This window comes from Jatropha curcas, chromosome 9 (genome assembly GCF_041381405.1).
Source record: "Jatropha curcas cultivar XTBG-Jc1 chromosome 9, XTBG_Jcur_1.0, whole genome shotgun sequence".
Classification (NCBI taxonomy): Eukaryota; Viridiplantae; Streptophyta; class Magnoliopsida; order Malpighiales; family Euphorbiaceae; genus Jatropha; species Jatropha curcas.
The window spans coordinates 652943-668991 of record NC_143159.1 but is presented as its reverse complement, the minus strand read 5'-3'; the positions used below and the strand labels follow the sequence as shown (position 1 = coordinate 668991).

The 16049-nt window shown below is 31.3% G+C and overlaps 2 protein-coding genes and 3 pseudogenes across 3 annotated transcripts; all 5 read left to right on the top strand.

Annotated features, from left to right (window-relative positions):
• The first annotated feature begins 67 nt into the window (after window positions 1-67).
• LOC105635401 (epi-neemfruitin B 7-O-acetyltransferse L7AT) lies at window positions 68-1644 on the top strand. Its single transcript, XM_020679732.3, has one exon. The coding sequence runs from the start codon at window positions 209-211 to the stop codon at window positions 1574-1576; it is 1368 nt and encodes a 455-aa protein (XP_020535391.2). The 5' UTR covers window positions 68-208; the 3' UTR covers window positions 1577-1644.
• A 2658-nt stretch (window positions 1645-4302) lies between these two features.
• Window positions 4303-5652, top strand: LOC149493409 (epi-neemfruitin B 7-O-acetyltransferse L7AT pseudogene; annotated as a pseudogene).
• A 714-nt stretch (window positions 5653-6366) lies between these two features.
• On the top strand, window positions 6367-7825 carry LOC105635399 (epi-neemfruitin B 7-O-acetyltransferse L7AT). The gene is made up of 2 exons (XM_089725591.1): window positions 6367-7431; window positions 7488-7825. Exons 1-2 carry the CDS (start codon window positions 6410-6412, stop codon window positions 7753-7755), a joined length of 1290 nt encoding a protein of 429 aa, XP_089581717.1. The 5' UTR covers window positions 6367-6409; the 3' UTR covers window positions 7756-7825.
• Window positions 7826-10864: 3039 nt separating this feature from the next.
• LOC149493408 (epi-neemfruitin B 7-O-acetyltransferse L7AT pseudogene) lies at window positions 10865-12261 on the top strand (annotated as a pseudogene).
• Window positions 12262-14579: 2318 nt separating this feature from the next.
• LOC149493407 (epi-neemfruitin B 7-O-acetyltransferse L7AT pseudogene) lies at window positions 14580-15951 on the top strand (annotated as a pseudogene). The gene is made up of 2 exons (XR_016322543.1): window positions 14580-14974; window positions 15110-15951. The product of XR_016322543.1 is annotated as an epi-neemfruitin B 7-O-acetyltransferse L7AT pseudogene (transcript).
• The last annotated feature ends 98 nt before the right edge of the window (window positions 15952-16049 follow it).

The window sequence follows — 16049 nt, the reverse complement described above, 5'->3', positions numbered from 1 at the left end:
TTATATTTGCGGTTGAGAATCAATTTTTTATCAGGCAAAATATTCATTTTTGCTTTTTATTAATTTTTTAAAATGGCACAAGCATACCCAAATTGACCATTGATTTGGAAGAAAGAAATATGAAAAATATTAACTTAGTGAGTGGACGATTCCAAGACTAGCCTTCTATATATATAGTTCATGATCGTCTCATAGTTCTTATACTTACATGTTAAGCTGCAAAATGATGAATATGGAGGTTGAAATAATTTCCAGAAGCCGCATTCCACCCTCTTCACCAACGCCACCCCATCTTCAAACCTATAAAATCTCTCTACTCGATCAATTTATCCCATCTGGCTATTTCTATGTCATTCTTTTCTATCAAAATTCCCAAGAACCAAACGTAATTACAGAAAGATCGCTGTTGTTAAAGCAATCCTTATCTGAAACTTTATCTCGATTTTATCCACTTGCTGGTAAAGTTAAAGACAGATTTTCCATTGATTGTAACGATGAAGGTGCATGTTATATAGAAGCTACATCTAATATTACTTTATCTCAGTATCTCGCTAAACCTGATCTAGCATTACTCAGAAAATTGCTGCCAGATATAATTTGTGAGTATGAACTTCCTTCTGGATCTCATATTGCTCTGATTCAAGAAACCACCTTTGCTTGTGGTGGCTTTACCATTGGTATATATGCTTCTCACATGTTCTGCGATGGAGCTAGTTTGTTTTTGTTTCTAAAAGATTGGGCTGCTACTACATGCAAATCACCAACCAAACACCCTTATTTGGCTGCGGAGGGCATTTTCCCACCTTATACAGCATTTCCAAGTGGAGTGAGCTTCTTTACTACTATGTATGCTCCTTTTGTAAAAAAGGGCAAGTATACACTAAACAGGATTGTGTTTAACGAATCCGCTATTACCAATCTTAAAGCGAAAGCAAGTTTGAACAATATTAATCCTACCCGCGTTGAGGTAGTAACTGCATTTCTCAGCAAATGTCTTATAGCTTCTTTCAAAAACAAAACAGGTATCGATAAACCTCTTGCAATATGTCATGCTGTGAATTTGAGACGAAAAGCGGATCCGCCATTACCAGAATCTTTGTTAGGGAACATTATAAGCTTTGCAGGTGCAGTATTCACAACGAAGGAGAAGGAGTTGATTGAATTAGTGAGTGAACTAAGAGAAGAAATGAAAAAAGTGGATAATGATTTCTTGAAGAAGATAAAAAGTGGAGGTGAAGATGGATTCTCCAAGTATTATGATGCAATGAAGAAGGTTAGAAATTTATATACTAACCCAGAATTTGGCAGTGGAGCAATGGAGTTTGCTGGGTTTAGTAGCTGGTGTAACTTTGGTATTTATGATACTGACTTTGGCTGGGGAAAGCCAATATGGGTAACGTGTCTTGCACCGGATGAAGATGAGTCACATGTCAATTTCGTTCTTTTGATGGATACAAGAACAGATAGAGGAATAGAAGCATGGGTATTAATGCAAGAAGATGAGTTTGATGTTTTAGAGAAAGATACAGAGCTTCTTCAATATGCTTCCATTAATCCATCTCCAATTTATCAGTAATTAAGTATTACTCTTTTTATGTATTTCTTCTTCTGAAAGTAATTAAATTATGTTTATCTTGCGAATAATATATTTATTATTACCATCAACAACAATAATGGTTCTTTTGGCTAGTGGTTTCAACGATGATGCTCAAACTGTCGCAGAGCACTAAGAAATTATGCTCAAGTACGTTTGTCGTTTCTGGGTCTACCCACCACATTAATTTCCATTTTATTTGGCAATTTTTTGTTTGTCGTTTAACTATTGAAGGGATTCTCTTACAAACTACACAAACTATTTGTAAATTGTAAATTTGGAAATTACATTTACATTTTTACTGGGGATATGGGATTAAAGTGATTTAAATTGTTATGAAAAATTAAAAACTAAAATTCCCATATCCCTAGTAATTTTATTTTCTACTTAAAAAAAAATCCAAAAATTGATTGTGGGACCGACAAATGGCAGCAAGAAGTGGTGGTTATGCTGACGTGTCGGATGTGGACCTTCGAAATTTGGTTATCAAATAAGATTTGTTTTATATTATAATACAAAAGAATATAATGATTATATCTTGGGTCTAGTTAAAATTTTTCTTATATTTTATAATCGTGAGAATCGAACGATTATAAAAAACAAAAGTAAATTAATAATTCGAATTTTAAAACATTGAGAAACTGTAAAATCCATGTTAGAAAAATTAAACAGAATAGTACTTACCTTGTATGTATATTAAATGAATTCGTTCCATTAACTTAATGCATGTAATGATTCTCCAAACGACAATTATGGATTTCGTTTTTAAATCTAACGGATAATATCATTATTTAGAATTTTAGATTAAATAATTAAAATTCCCTTAAAATCTCAAAATCCCTAAAAATCCTCAAATATATTTTTTGGGATTATGAAATGGTGAATCGCATTTTTTTAGATTAATTATTAAATGGATTTTTTATTACTATGGTAGAGCCAGAAACAGTTGGCTTTTCACATGTCCATATGGGACTATATACACTTATATATATATAATTTTATTTATATAATATGAGGAACCATTTATATTATTTTTTTGAAGGAGGCGAATGATTTATATTATTAAAAATATAAAAATATTTACAAAATAAAAAAAACATTATATGAAATAATAAGGTATAAAAATGCAATAATTAAATAGTTCCTTTCAGGAAATGATATATTTAAATGATAATACATCGTTATAATTTGACAATTAAATTTTTACAAAATAAAATTACTTATCAATTAATTTACTTTTTAATATATAATATAATATTATAAAATATTTATACACGAGATATCTAGGCATGTCTGTTTTAACGATCAACAAATCCGACTAATCTTTGCTTGCCCTCGGAGTCAAAGGGACTAGCCCGAGAGGAGTTTGTATTGCGGATAATATTTTGCTACTATTAATTGAAATTTTCAGAAATGTTAATTGAAATTGCTACTATAAAAATGCAAAAAAAAAAAAAAATATATTGTCTAACTTTCTCTAAATCATTATAAGAAAAAAAAAAGAAGAATAATGATTACTATCACTCGAGAAAGTTCTTATTTTTAATGAAACATTAGGAAAGAAAAATAAGAAAAATTAATAATTATATTAATAAGGTCCTAATACATAAATTCATGTATACTTTACTAAAAAAAGAATTAATAGCACTTTGAACTTTTACTTTGACCTATTGAATGCTTCAATTTATAAAATTGAACCAATTAAATACTTCAACTTGCAAAAATTATTCTATTGAATACTCAAACTTCTAAAATTAAATCAATTAAACACTTATTAGATAGTTGAAAAATGTAAAAATTATTATTCCTAATATTACACTAACCACATATTAAACGAATATCTTGCACATAAATACCAAAAATACTAAAAAAAAAAAAAATATTATTAGTATAAAGAGGGATATAATATTGGCAAAATTCATAACTTTAGAGGCGTAATAGGTTACTCGCAAAGTTAAGGGATGCCACAAGGTTTTTTTATACTTCTATATTACTAACTCTGTTCCATAATACTTGTCACATTTGGAATTTCACGTTTCTTAAGAAAATTATTAAATTTGTCTAAATTATTGAGTAAATTGACGATGTTATCCTTAACGTAATATCAATTCTCTAAGAAAACCATTAAATCGAAATAATAATGATTGGTCGTATATAAAGGATAAACGGGGAAAAAAGAGATTTATTATTTTTTAAAACTATAAATGTGACGACTACTGTCTTGGAACAAACAATTTATGAAACAGATGTAGTAAAAGAATATAGTTGTGACATTCCGACCTGGTAAAGCGATCTTAAGGTGGAATAACTTGGAGAATTGGAGGAACTTCAGGTTCAGCGTATTTGCTTAACGAAAATTTTAGGATGGGTGACCTCCTGGAATGTTTTCCATTTCACCTGTAGGACAAAACTGTGCGGATCTTGCCAATCAGTATAATATGTAATTGGCTTAATTCAAAGCGGACAATCCCTCTAATGGTTGGAGTCGATCGTGACAATAGTATAAAGAAATGTCAAAGATATTAAATTATAAAGCATTTACCTCGAGATTCTATATTTATTTAATATATAGATTACAAAAATCAATTAGTATAATTATAATAATGCCATGCGTGAACATGTGATTATGTATAGTATAATTAATAAAGGACTAACCTCTATATATAGAAAAGCCAATCTGATTAGTCATAATCATCTCTAAGCTGCAAATTATGAACATGGAGGTTGAAATAATTTCCAAAAGCTGCATTTCACCCTCTTCACCAACACCAACTCACCTTAAAACCTACAAAATCTCTCTAATCGATCAATTTATACCCTCTGGCTATTTCTACTACGTTCTTTTCTATGAAAATTCCCAAGAAACAAATGTAACTGAACGATTGCTGTTGTTAAAGCAATCCTTATCTGAAACTTTAACTCGATTTTATCCACTCGCTGGTAGAGTTAAAGACAGATTTTCCATCGATTGTAATGATGAAGGTGCATGTTATGTAGAAGCTGCAACTAACATTTCTTTATCTCAGTATCTCGCTCAACCTGATCTAGCATCACTCAGAAAATTGCTGCCAGATGTAATTTGTGAGTATGAAATTCCTTCTGGGTCTCATGTTGCTTTGATTCAAGTTACCACTTTTGCTTGTGGTGGCTTTACCGTTGGTGCATATTTTTCTCATATGGTTTGTGATGGAACTGGTTTGGGTTTATTCGCAAAAGATTGGGCTGCTACTGCATGTAAATTACCTACCAAACACCCTTATTTGAATGTAGAGTCCATTTTCCCACAGTATACTGCATTTCCAAGCGGGGTGAGCTTTTTTACTACTTTGTATGCTCCTTTTGTTAAAAAAGGCAAGCATACAGTAAACAGGATTGTGTTTAACGAATCCGCCATTGCCAATCTGAAAGAGAAAGCAAGTTTGGACATTGTTAACCCTACGCGCGTTGAGGTAGTAACCTCATTTCTTAGCAAGTGCTTTATATCTTCTTTCAAAAACAAAACAGGTATCGATAAACCGCTTGCGATATGCCATTCTGTGAATCTGAGACGAAAAATGGGGCCGTTATTACCAGAATGTTCGTTCGGGAACTTTATAAGCTTTGTTGGTACAGTATTCACAGCAAAGGATAAGGAGTTGAGTGAATTAGTGAGTGAACTAAGAGAAGCAGTGAAAAAAGTGGACATTGATACTCTGAAGAAGATAAAAAGTGGAGGTGAAGTAGGATTCCTCAAGTATTATGATGCAATGAAGGAGGTTAGAAATTCATATACTAACTCAGAATTTGGCAATGAAGCAACGGAGTTTGTTGGGTTTACCAGTTCGTGCAACTTCGGTATATATGATATAGATTTTGGCTGGGGAAAGCCAATATGGGCGGCCTGTCTTGCACCGGACGCCGATGAGTCGCACGTCAGCTTTGTTTTTTTAATGGATAGAAGAGTAGATAAAGGAATAGAAGCATGGGTGTTGATGAAGGAAGATGAGTTTGATATTTTAGAGAAGGATACAGAGCTTCTTCAATATGCTTCCATTAATCCATCTCCAATTTATAATTAATTATCATGCATTTTTAGTAATTAAGTATTGCTCTTTTCATGTATTTCTCTTTCTAATAACATAATATTTCTTTTTTTTGATAATAATATATTTCTCTACTTGTATGCTCAAATGTCACATAAATCTTTTGAATACAGTAAAGTCATCTTGCGAAACCTAATGAAATTATTATATAAATATAGTAATAATAAAAGTTATTATTTGCAATCACACTTCGAGAGGAAGAAAGTGCTAGGAGGAAGCAAAAATCGTTATTTCAATTCATAAATTACAAAAATAACCCATTTAATTTAATTCATTATATATTTTGAATTCGATCGGATTAAATTGAATAGAATAGTTCTAATCGGATAAAGTTAGAACGAGAGATGTGCAGTCTTACTGCAGATAACACGCACCAACTAAAATTTATGGTTCTGCGTTCCGCCAGATGTAAATGTCTTCTTGTATTTATATATTCAGGTTTAAGCATTTAAAAGTACCATGCAAAATATTGTCCTCTTTTGCTTTTTATTAATTTTTAAAAAGTGTACAACTCCCGAGATGAAATGGTGCAGTATGCCCTAGTTTGACCATTTTGATCAAGAAATATATTTAAAATTCTATAAAATATTAAATTGTATAACTTATTATATCTCACAGAAATAAATTATAATTATAATTATTTTAATGCAAGACTAGTGTCTATATATAGAACCCAATCTAAACACTCATCATCAGCAAATAGTTCTTACAATTACATATTAAGCAGCAAACGATGAATATGGAGGGTCAAATAATTTCCAAAAGCAGCATTCCACCCTCTTCACCAACACCACCCAACCTCAAAACCTACAAAATCTCTCTACTCGATCAATTTATACCATCTGGCTATTTCTACTACATTCTTTTCAATGAAAATTCCCAAGATGCAAATGTAACCGAAAGATTACTCTTGTTAAAGCAATCTTTATCTGAAACTTTATCTCGATTTTATCCACTCGCTGGTGGAGTTAAAGCCAGATTTTCCATTGATTGTAATGATGAAGGTGCATGTTATGTAGAAGCTACATCTAACATTCCTTTATCTCAGTATCTCGCTCAACCTGACCTAGCATCACTAAGAAAATTACTGCCAGATGTAGTTTGTGAGTATGAACTTCCTTCTGGGTCTCATGTTACTTTGATTCAAGTTATTACCTTTGCTTGTGGTGGCTTTACCATTGGTGTTTATATTTCTCACATTTTTTGTGATGGAACTACTATGGGCTCGTTTGTAAAAGATTGGGCTGCTACTACATGCAAATCACCAACCAAACAACCGTATTTGGAAGCAGAGTCCATTTTCCCACAGTATACTGAATTTCCAAGCGGGGTGAGTTTCTTTTCTACTTTGTATGCTCCTTTTATTAAAAAAGGCAAGCATACAGTAAACAGGATTGTGTTTAACGAATCCGCCATTGCCAATCTTAAAGCGAAAGCAAGTTTGAACACTGTAAATCCTACCCGCGTTGAGGTAGTAACTGCAATTCTCAGCAAATGCCTTATAGCTTCTTTCAAAAACAAAACAGGTATCGATAAACCTCTTGCAATATGTCATCCTGTGAATTTGAGAAGAAAAGCGGATCCGCCATTACCAGAATCTTTGTTAGGGAACATTATAAGCTTTGCAGGTGCAGTATTCACAACGAAGGAGAAGGAGTTGAGTGAATTAGTGAGTGAACTAAGAGAAGAAATGAAAAAAGTGGATAACGATTTCTTGAAGAAGATAAATAGTGGAGGTGAAGATGGATTCTCCAAGTATTATGATGAATGAAGAAGGTTAGAAATTTATATACTAACCCAGAATTTGGCAGTGGAGCAATGGAGTTTGCTGGGTTTAGTAGCTGGTGTAACTTTGGTATTTATGATACTGACTTTGGCTGGGGAAAGCCAATATGGGTAACCTGTCTTGCAGCGGATGAAGATGAGTCACATGTGAATTTCGTTCTTTTGATGGATACAAGAACAGATAGAGGAATAGAAGCATGGGTATTAATGCAAGAAGATGAGTTTGATGTTTTAGAGAAAGATACAGAGCTTCTTCAATATGCTTCCATTAATCCATCTCCAATTTATCAGTAATTAAGTATTGCTCTTTTTATGTATTTCTCCTTCTGAAAGTAATTAAATTATTTCTATATTGTGAATAGTATATTATTATTACCATCAACAACAATAATGGCTCTTTTGGCTAGTGGTTTCAACGATGATGCTCAAATTGTCACAGAGCACTCAGAAATTATGCTCAAGTACGTTTGTCGTTTCTGGCTATACCAACCACATTAATTTCCATCTTATTCGGCAATTATTTGTTTGTCGTTTAACTATTGAAGGGATTCTCTTACAAACTACACAAACTATTCGTGAACTGTAAATTTGGAAACTACATTTACATTTTTACTAGGGATATGGGATTAAAGTGATTTAAATTGTTATCAAAAATTAAAAACTAAAATTCCCATATCCCTAGTAATTTTATTTTCTACTTAAAAAAAAAAAAACCAAAAATTGATTGTGGGACTGACAAATGGCAGCAAGAAGTAGGGTGGCCATATTACAGTTCCGGGAACCAGAACCGGTGGTTCGAACCGGTCGCAAACCATAACCGGAACCGGTGAAAATCGGAACCGGTGGAAACCGGAGCCGGTCTGAACTGGAATCGGAACCGGAGATTGTCGGTTCGGTTCCAATTCCAGTTTTGTTGGAACTGCAAACTGGTCGGAACCGGATGGAACCGTCGGTTCTCCGGCCAGTTAGAACCGGCGGTTCTAGCCCTTAGAAACTGTCAGTTTTTTTTTTTTTTAAATTTTATTGTGAAATCTCTTAATTACCCCTTTCAACAACCATAAGTTCAAGCCTTTTTTTTTTTTTTAAATTATGTTCAAACTTTTTTAAACAAAAAATAAATTCAATTGAAGACTTTTTTTTTTAAATAAACAAGTTCAAGTCTTTAAAAAAATAAATTTAATTGAAGCATTTTTTAATTTTTTTAGGTGTATTTTTTTTAGAAATAACTTTCACAAATTTTTTAAATTTTGAAAACCTGTCTTCAAAATTTAAAATTTAAAATTATGCGATTTGCCGGAAAACCGATCGAAACCGTCGGTTTTGAAACCGTCGACGAACCGAAATCAGAACCAGAACCAAAAATTTTCGATTCGGTTCCGATTCTGAAACTAAAAATTTTCGGTTCGGTTCCGGTTCCGGAACCGCCCCTAGCAAGAAGTGGTGGTTACGTAGACGTGTCGGATGTGGACCTTCGAAATTTGGTTATCAAATAAGATTTGTTTTATATTATAATACATGAGAATATAATGATTATATCGTGGGTCCAGTTAAAATTTGTTCTTATATTTCATAATTGTGAGAATGGAATGATTTAACATTATAAAAAACAAAAGTAAATTAATAATTCGAATTTTAAAACATTGAGAAACTGTAAAATACATGTTAGAAAAATTAGACAGAATAGTGCTTACATTGTATGTATAACGTATGTATATTAAATGAATTCGTTCGATTAACTTAATGCATGTGATGATTTCCCAAACGATTTATATTATTTATATAATATTAGGAACCATTTACATTATTTTTTTGAAGGAGGCGAATGATTTATATTATTAAAAATATAAAAATATTCGCAAAATAAAAAAAAAAACATTATATGAAATAATAAGGTATAAAAATGCAATAATTAAATAGTTCCTTTAAGGAAATGATATATTTAATTGTAATGATAATACATTGTTATAATTTGACAATTAAGTTTTTACAAAACAAAATTACTTATCAATTAATTTAATTTTTAATATATAATATAATATTATAAAATATTTATACACGAGGTATCTAGGCATGTCTGTTTTAACAATCAACAAACCTGATTAATTTTTGCTTGCCCTCGGAGTTAAAAGGACTAAACCGAGAGGAGTTTGTGTTGCGGATAATATTTTGCTACTGTTAATTGAAATTTTCAGAAATGTTAATTGAAATTGCTACTATAAAAATGCAAAGAAAATATTGTCTAACTTTCTTTAAATCATTATAAGAAAAAAAAAAAGAAGAATAATGATTAATATCACTCGAGAAAGTTCTTATTTTTAATAAAATATTATGAAAGAAAAATAAGAAAAATTAACAATTATATTAATAAGAGCCCAATGCATAAATTCATCTCTATATTTTACTAAAAAAAATTTATTTCACCTTGAACTTTTATTTTGATCTATTGAACGCTTCAATTTATAAAATTGAACCAATTAAATACTTCAACTTGCAAAAGTTATTCTATTGAATACTCAAACTTCTAAAATTAAATCAATTAAATACTTCTTAGATAGTGAAAAAATGTAAAAATTATTATTCCTAATATTACACTAACCACATATTAAGCGAATATCTTGCACATAAATACTAAAAAAAAAATATTATTAGTATAAAGAGGGACATAATATTGGCAAAATTCATAACTTTAGAAGAGTAATAGGTCACTCACAAAGTTGAGGGGTGCCACAAGGTTTTTTTATACTTCTATATTACTAATTCTGTTCTATAATACTTGTCACATTTGGAATTTCACGTTTCTTAAGAAAATTATTAAATTTCTTAAGTAAATTGACTATTTTATCCTTAATGTAATATCAATTGTCTAAGAAAACCATTAAATCGAAATAATAATAATTGGTCGTATACAAAGGATAAACGGGGAAAAAAGAGATTTATTATTCTTTAAAATTATAAATGTGACAACTACTATCTTGGAATAATCAATTTATGAAACAAATGTAGTAAAACAATATAGTTGTAACATTCCGACCTGGTAAAACGATCATAAGAAACGTCTTTTTGTGGAATAACTTAGAGAGTTGGAAGAACTTCAGGTTAAGCGTATTTACTTAATGAAAATCTTAGGATGGGTGACTTCCTGGGATGTTTTCCATTTCATCTGCAGGACAAAACTGTGCGGGTCTTGTCAATCAGTATAACATGTAATTGGTTTAATTCTAAGCGGACAATCCCTCTAATGGTTGGAGTCGATCATGGAGGATTTATTTAATATTTAATTACAAAAATCAATTAGTATAATTATAATAATGCCATGCGTCAACATGTAATTATTTTAATAAAGGACTAACCTCTATATATAGAAAAGCCAATCTGATTAGTCATAATCATCTCTAAGCTGCAAATTATGAACATGGAGGTTGAAATAATTTCCAAAAGCTGCATTTCACCCTCTTCACCAACACCAACTCACCTTAAAACCTACAAAATCTCTCTAATCGATCAATTTATACCCTCTGGCTATTTCTACTACGTTCTTTTCTATGAAAATTCCCAAGAAACAAATGTAACTGAACGATTGCTGTTGTTAAAGCAATCCTTATCTGAAACTTTAACTCGATTTTATCCACTCGCTGGTAGAGTTAAAGACAGATTTTCCATCGATTGTAATGATGAAGGTGCATGTTATGTAGAAGCTGCAACTAACATTTCTTTATCTCAGTATCTCGCTCAACCTGATCTAGCATCACTCAGAAAATTGCTGCCAGATGTAATTTGTGAGTATGAAATTCCTTCTGGGTCTCATGTTGCTTTGATTCAAGTTACCACTTTTGCTTGTGGTGGCTTTACCGTTGGTGCATATTTTTCTCATATGGTTTGTGATGGAACTGGTTTGGGTTTATTCGCAAAAGATTGGGCTGCTACTGCATGTAAATTACCTACCAAACACCCTTATTTGAATGTAGAGTCCATTTTCCCACAGTATACTGCATTTCCAAGCGGGGTGAGCTTTTTTACTACTTTGTATGCTCCTTTTGTTAAAAAAGGCAAGCATACAGTAAACAGGATTGTGTTTAACGAATCCGCCATTGCCAATCTGAAAGCGAAAGCAAGTTTGGACATTGTTAACCCTACCCGCGTTGAGGTAGTAACCTCATTTCTTAGCAAGTGCTTTATATCTTCTTTCAAAAACAAAACAGGTATCGATAAACCGCTTGCGATATGTCATTCTGTTAATCTGAGACGAAAAATGGGGCCGTTATTACCAGAATGTTCGTTTGGGAACTTTATAAGCTTTGTTGGTACAGTATTCACAGCAAAGGATAAGGAGCTGAGTGAATTAGTGAGTGAACTAAGAGAAGCAATGAAAAAAGTGGACATTGATACTCTGAAGAAGATAAAAAGTGGAGGTGAAGTAGGATTCCTCAAGTATTATGATGCAATGAAAGAGGTCAGAAGTTTATATACTAACCCGGAATTCGGCAGTGAAGCGACGGAGTTTGTTGGGTTTACCAGTTCGTGCAACTTCGGTATATATGATATTGATTTTGGCTGGGGAAAGCCAATATGGGCGGCTTGTCTTGTACCGGACGCCGATGAGTCACATGTCAGTTTCGTTTTTTTGATGGATAGAAGAGTAGATAAAGGAATAGAAGCATGGGTGTTGATGAAGGAAGATGAGTTTGATGTTTTAGGAAAGGATACAGAGCTTCTTCAATATGCTTCCATTAATCCATCTCCAATTTATAATTAATTATCATGCATTTTTAGTAATTAAGTATTGCTCTTTTCATGTATTTCTCTTTCTAATAACATAATATTTCTTTTTTTTGATAATAATATATTTCTCTACTTGTATGTTCAAATGTCACATAAATCTTTTGAATACAGTAAAGTCATCTTGTGAAAACTAATGAAATTATTATATAAATGTAATAATAATAGAAGTTATTATTTCCAATCACACTTCAAGAAGGAAGAAAGTGGTAGCTAGGAGGAAGCAAAAATCGTTTATTTTAATTTTTTTAATACATGGTTAAAATTATTCTCGAACTAAAAATTTTTTATAATTAATTTCATCGTAATAGATAAGTCCTATGGCGATGTGATTTCCAAAAATCAATTTTACATATTTAAAAAAGAAAAGACGTGAAAAACCAACTCTACCACATTAATTTACCACGTTTACGTTATATTTTATACGGCAACTATTTTGTTTGTCGTTTAACCATTCAATTTTGAGTATGAAGGAAATGTTTTAGAAAATATATAAATAAGTTTGGAAATTAGAAGTACATCCGCTAAGCTATTTTGATGCTTCATACCGATAATTTTTCTCTTCTAACATCTGAAACTATTGTAAGAAAAAACAAAGAAGAAAAGTAGGAATTTCTTATTTTCAGTGGAACATTAAAAATAATAAAAAAAAAACAATTACACATTGTCTGAAAATATTAGATTAAGGTGGTTGAAAATGTTATGAAAAGAAACACTAAGCTACAATAAGGTTACAGTTTTGATGAAGACCTCAACTTCTCATCAGCATCCTGCAAATCCGCTAGGATTTGAAAGTGAGAGCTATAATTATTTCCTGATTTCCTCTTAGGATAAGATTTACATACATCCCCTAGCCAGATAATAATAAAAAAAAACTTTTGAAAAGACGACATAGTTTTATTTTTTTTCTTATTACAAGATTAAAATCGGGGAAAAATTTATCTAGAATGAAATCTCGCTTTTCGACCAAATCAATGAAATTAAATATTTTTATCAAAACAAAGATATTTTTGACTATACACTTGAAATTTGAAAAAAAAATAAAATTGAAATATTTTTTAAAGAATTTTTAATTTCATTTGTTTTGTTTATAAGTGGGACTACGAAACCGGTCTAGACAAGTAATTTATATAAAAAACACTCTCGTTTGAGTAAAATATTATATATGATTAATTTTGTGTATATGTGGGCACGTATACTTGGTGTATAGGATTGCACGTGGGTTGAGTTGGGTCAGGTTTATAAATTTAATAAGTTGCGGGTCTAATGCATTTTGATCCAACCCAACCCATTAAATAGGTGAACCCGCGAGTTATAAATGAGTTGAATTAGATAAATAAATGATAGATAATGAAAATATTTTTAAATAAAATACAACTATTTAAGAGCACTTACCAAAAATAAAAATATATACTTAGAAACATAATTATGCAATAATTTTTATAAACTATAAATATATTTCAATAATAATATTAAAATGGATTTTTTTTACATCATCATCAACATAATCAATAATAATAAAAAATTAAATTTTCTACCAAAAAAGACAACCATTAAAATTAAAAAGACTTAGTAACATAATTATACATATATTTTAAACTATAATATACTCCAATACAATAATTCAAAATAAATTTATACTAAAAAAATAATATTTTAAAAGACAATGTCTATTAAATATATAATAATTTAATATTTATATGCAAAATAGTAAATCAAATCAAATTAAATTAACAATTTATAATTATACATGTAATTATTTAACATTATTTATGGATTAAATCGAATCTACATATTTATTTAGATTCAATTCATAATTATAAAAATAATCCGTTCAACTCAACTCAACTCATTATATATTCTAAATTAGATTGAATTGAATGGAGTAATTGTAGTTAGATCGAGTGATGAGCAGTTTTACTGCAGATAACACGCTGTAAACTCGCCCATCACTTCGCCCCATCGACTAAAATTTATGGTTCCGACGTTCCGCCAGATGTAGCCATGCATGTTTATATTTGCCCGTTCAGAATTAAATATGTAAATGTCTTCTTGTATTTATATTTTCATGTTTATGCATTTAAAAGTACCATGCAAAATGTTGTCCTTTTTCGCTTTTTATTAATTTTTTAAAAGTGTACAACTCCCGAGATGAAATGGTGCAGTATGCCCTACTAACTTTGACCATTTTGATCAAGAAATATATAAAAAAATTCTATAAAATGTTAAATTCTATAACTCGTACCTCACAGAAATAAATTATAATTGTAATTATTTTAATGCAAGACTAGTGTCTATATATAGAACCCAATCTAAACAGTCATCAGCAGCAAATAGTTCTTACAATTACATATTAAGCAGCAAACGATGAATATGGAGGTTCAAATAATTTCCAAAAGCAGCATTCCACCCTCTTCACCAACACCACCCAACCTCAAAACCTACAAAATCTCTCTACTGGATCAATTTATACCATCTGGCTATTTCTACTACATTCTTTTCTATGAAAATTCCCAAGATGCAAATTTAACCGAAAGATTACTCTTGTTAAAGCAATCTTTATCTGAAACTTTATCTCGATTTTATCCACTCGCTGGTAGAGTTAAAGACAGATTTTCCATTGATTGTAATGATGAAGGTGCATGTTATGTAGAAGCTACATCAAACATTCCTTTATCTCAGTATCTCGCTCAACCTGACCTAGCATCACTAAGAAAATTACTGCCAGATGTAGTTTGTGAGTATGAACTTCCTTCTGGGTCTCATGTTACTTTGATTCAAGTTACCACCTTTGCTTGTGGTGGCTTTACCATTGGTGTATATATTTCTCACATGGTTTGTGATGGAACTACTATGGGTTTGTTTGTAAAAGATTGGGCTGCTACTACATGCAAATCACCAACCAAACAACCGTATTTGGAAGCAGAGTCCATTTTCCCACAGTATACTGAATTTCCAAGCGGGGTGAGTTTCTTTTCTACTTTGTATGCTCCTTTTGTTAAAAAAGGCAAGCATACAGTAAACAGGATTGTGTTTAACGAATCCGCCATTGCCAATCTTAAAGCGAAGGCAAGTTTGAACAATGTAAATCCTACGCGCGTTGAGGTAGTAACTGCAATTCTTAGCAAATGCCTTATAGCTTCTTTCAAAAACAAAACAGGTATTGATAAACAACTTGCAATATGCCACGCTGTGAATCTGAGACGAAAAGTTGAGCCCCCATTACCAGAATGTTCGGTCGGGAACTTTATAAGCTTTGCTGGAGCAGTTCTCACAACAAAGGAGAAGGAGTTGAGCAAATTAGTGAGTCAACTAAGAGAAGAAATGAAAAAGGTGGATAATGATTTTTTGAAGAAGATAAAAATTGGAGGTGAAGAAGGATTCCTCAAGTATTATGATGCAATGAAGGAGGTTAGAAATTCATATACTAACCCAGAATTTGGCAACGAAGCATCGGAGTTTGTTGGGTTTACCAGTTCGCGCAACTTCGGTATATATGATATTGATTTTGGCTGGGGAAAGCCAATATGGGAGGCCTGTCTAGCACCGGACGCCGATGAGTCGCACGTCAGCTTTGTTTTTTTGACGGATAGAAGAGTAGATAAAGGAATAGAAGCATGGGTGTTGATGAAGGAAGATGGGTTTGATATTTTAGAAAAGGATACAGAGCTTCTTCAATATGCCTCCATTAATCCATCTCCAATTTATAATTAATTATCATGCATTTTTAGTAATTAAGTATTGCTCTTTTCATGTATTTCTTCTTCTAAGAATAATATATTTCTTTTTTGATAATAAAGTTTTCTTTAACT

What these genes read in the sequence shown, in the direction of transcription:
- LOC105635399 (XM_089725591.1), top strand. Translation starts at nt 6,410, where the DNA reads ATGAATATGGAGGGTCAAATAATTTCCAAAAGCAGCATTCCACCCTCT. An exon ending in GGTGAAGATGGATTCTCCAA is followed by an intron (nt 7,432 to 7,487) that starts GTATTATGATGA and finishes AGAATTTGGCAG; the next exon opens with TGGAGCAATGGAGTTTGCTG.
- LOC105635401 (XM_020679732.3), top strand. Translation starts at nt 209, where the DNA reads ATGTTAAGCTGCAAAATGATGAATATGGAGGTTGAAATAATTTCCAGA.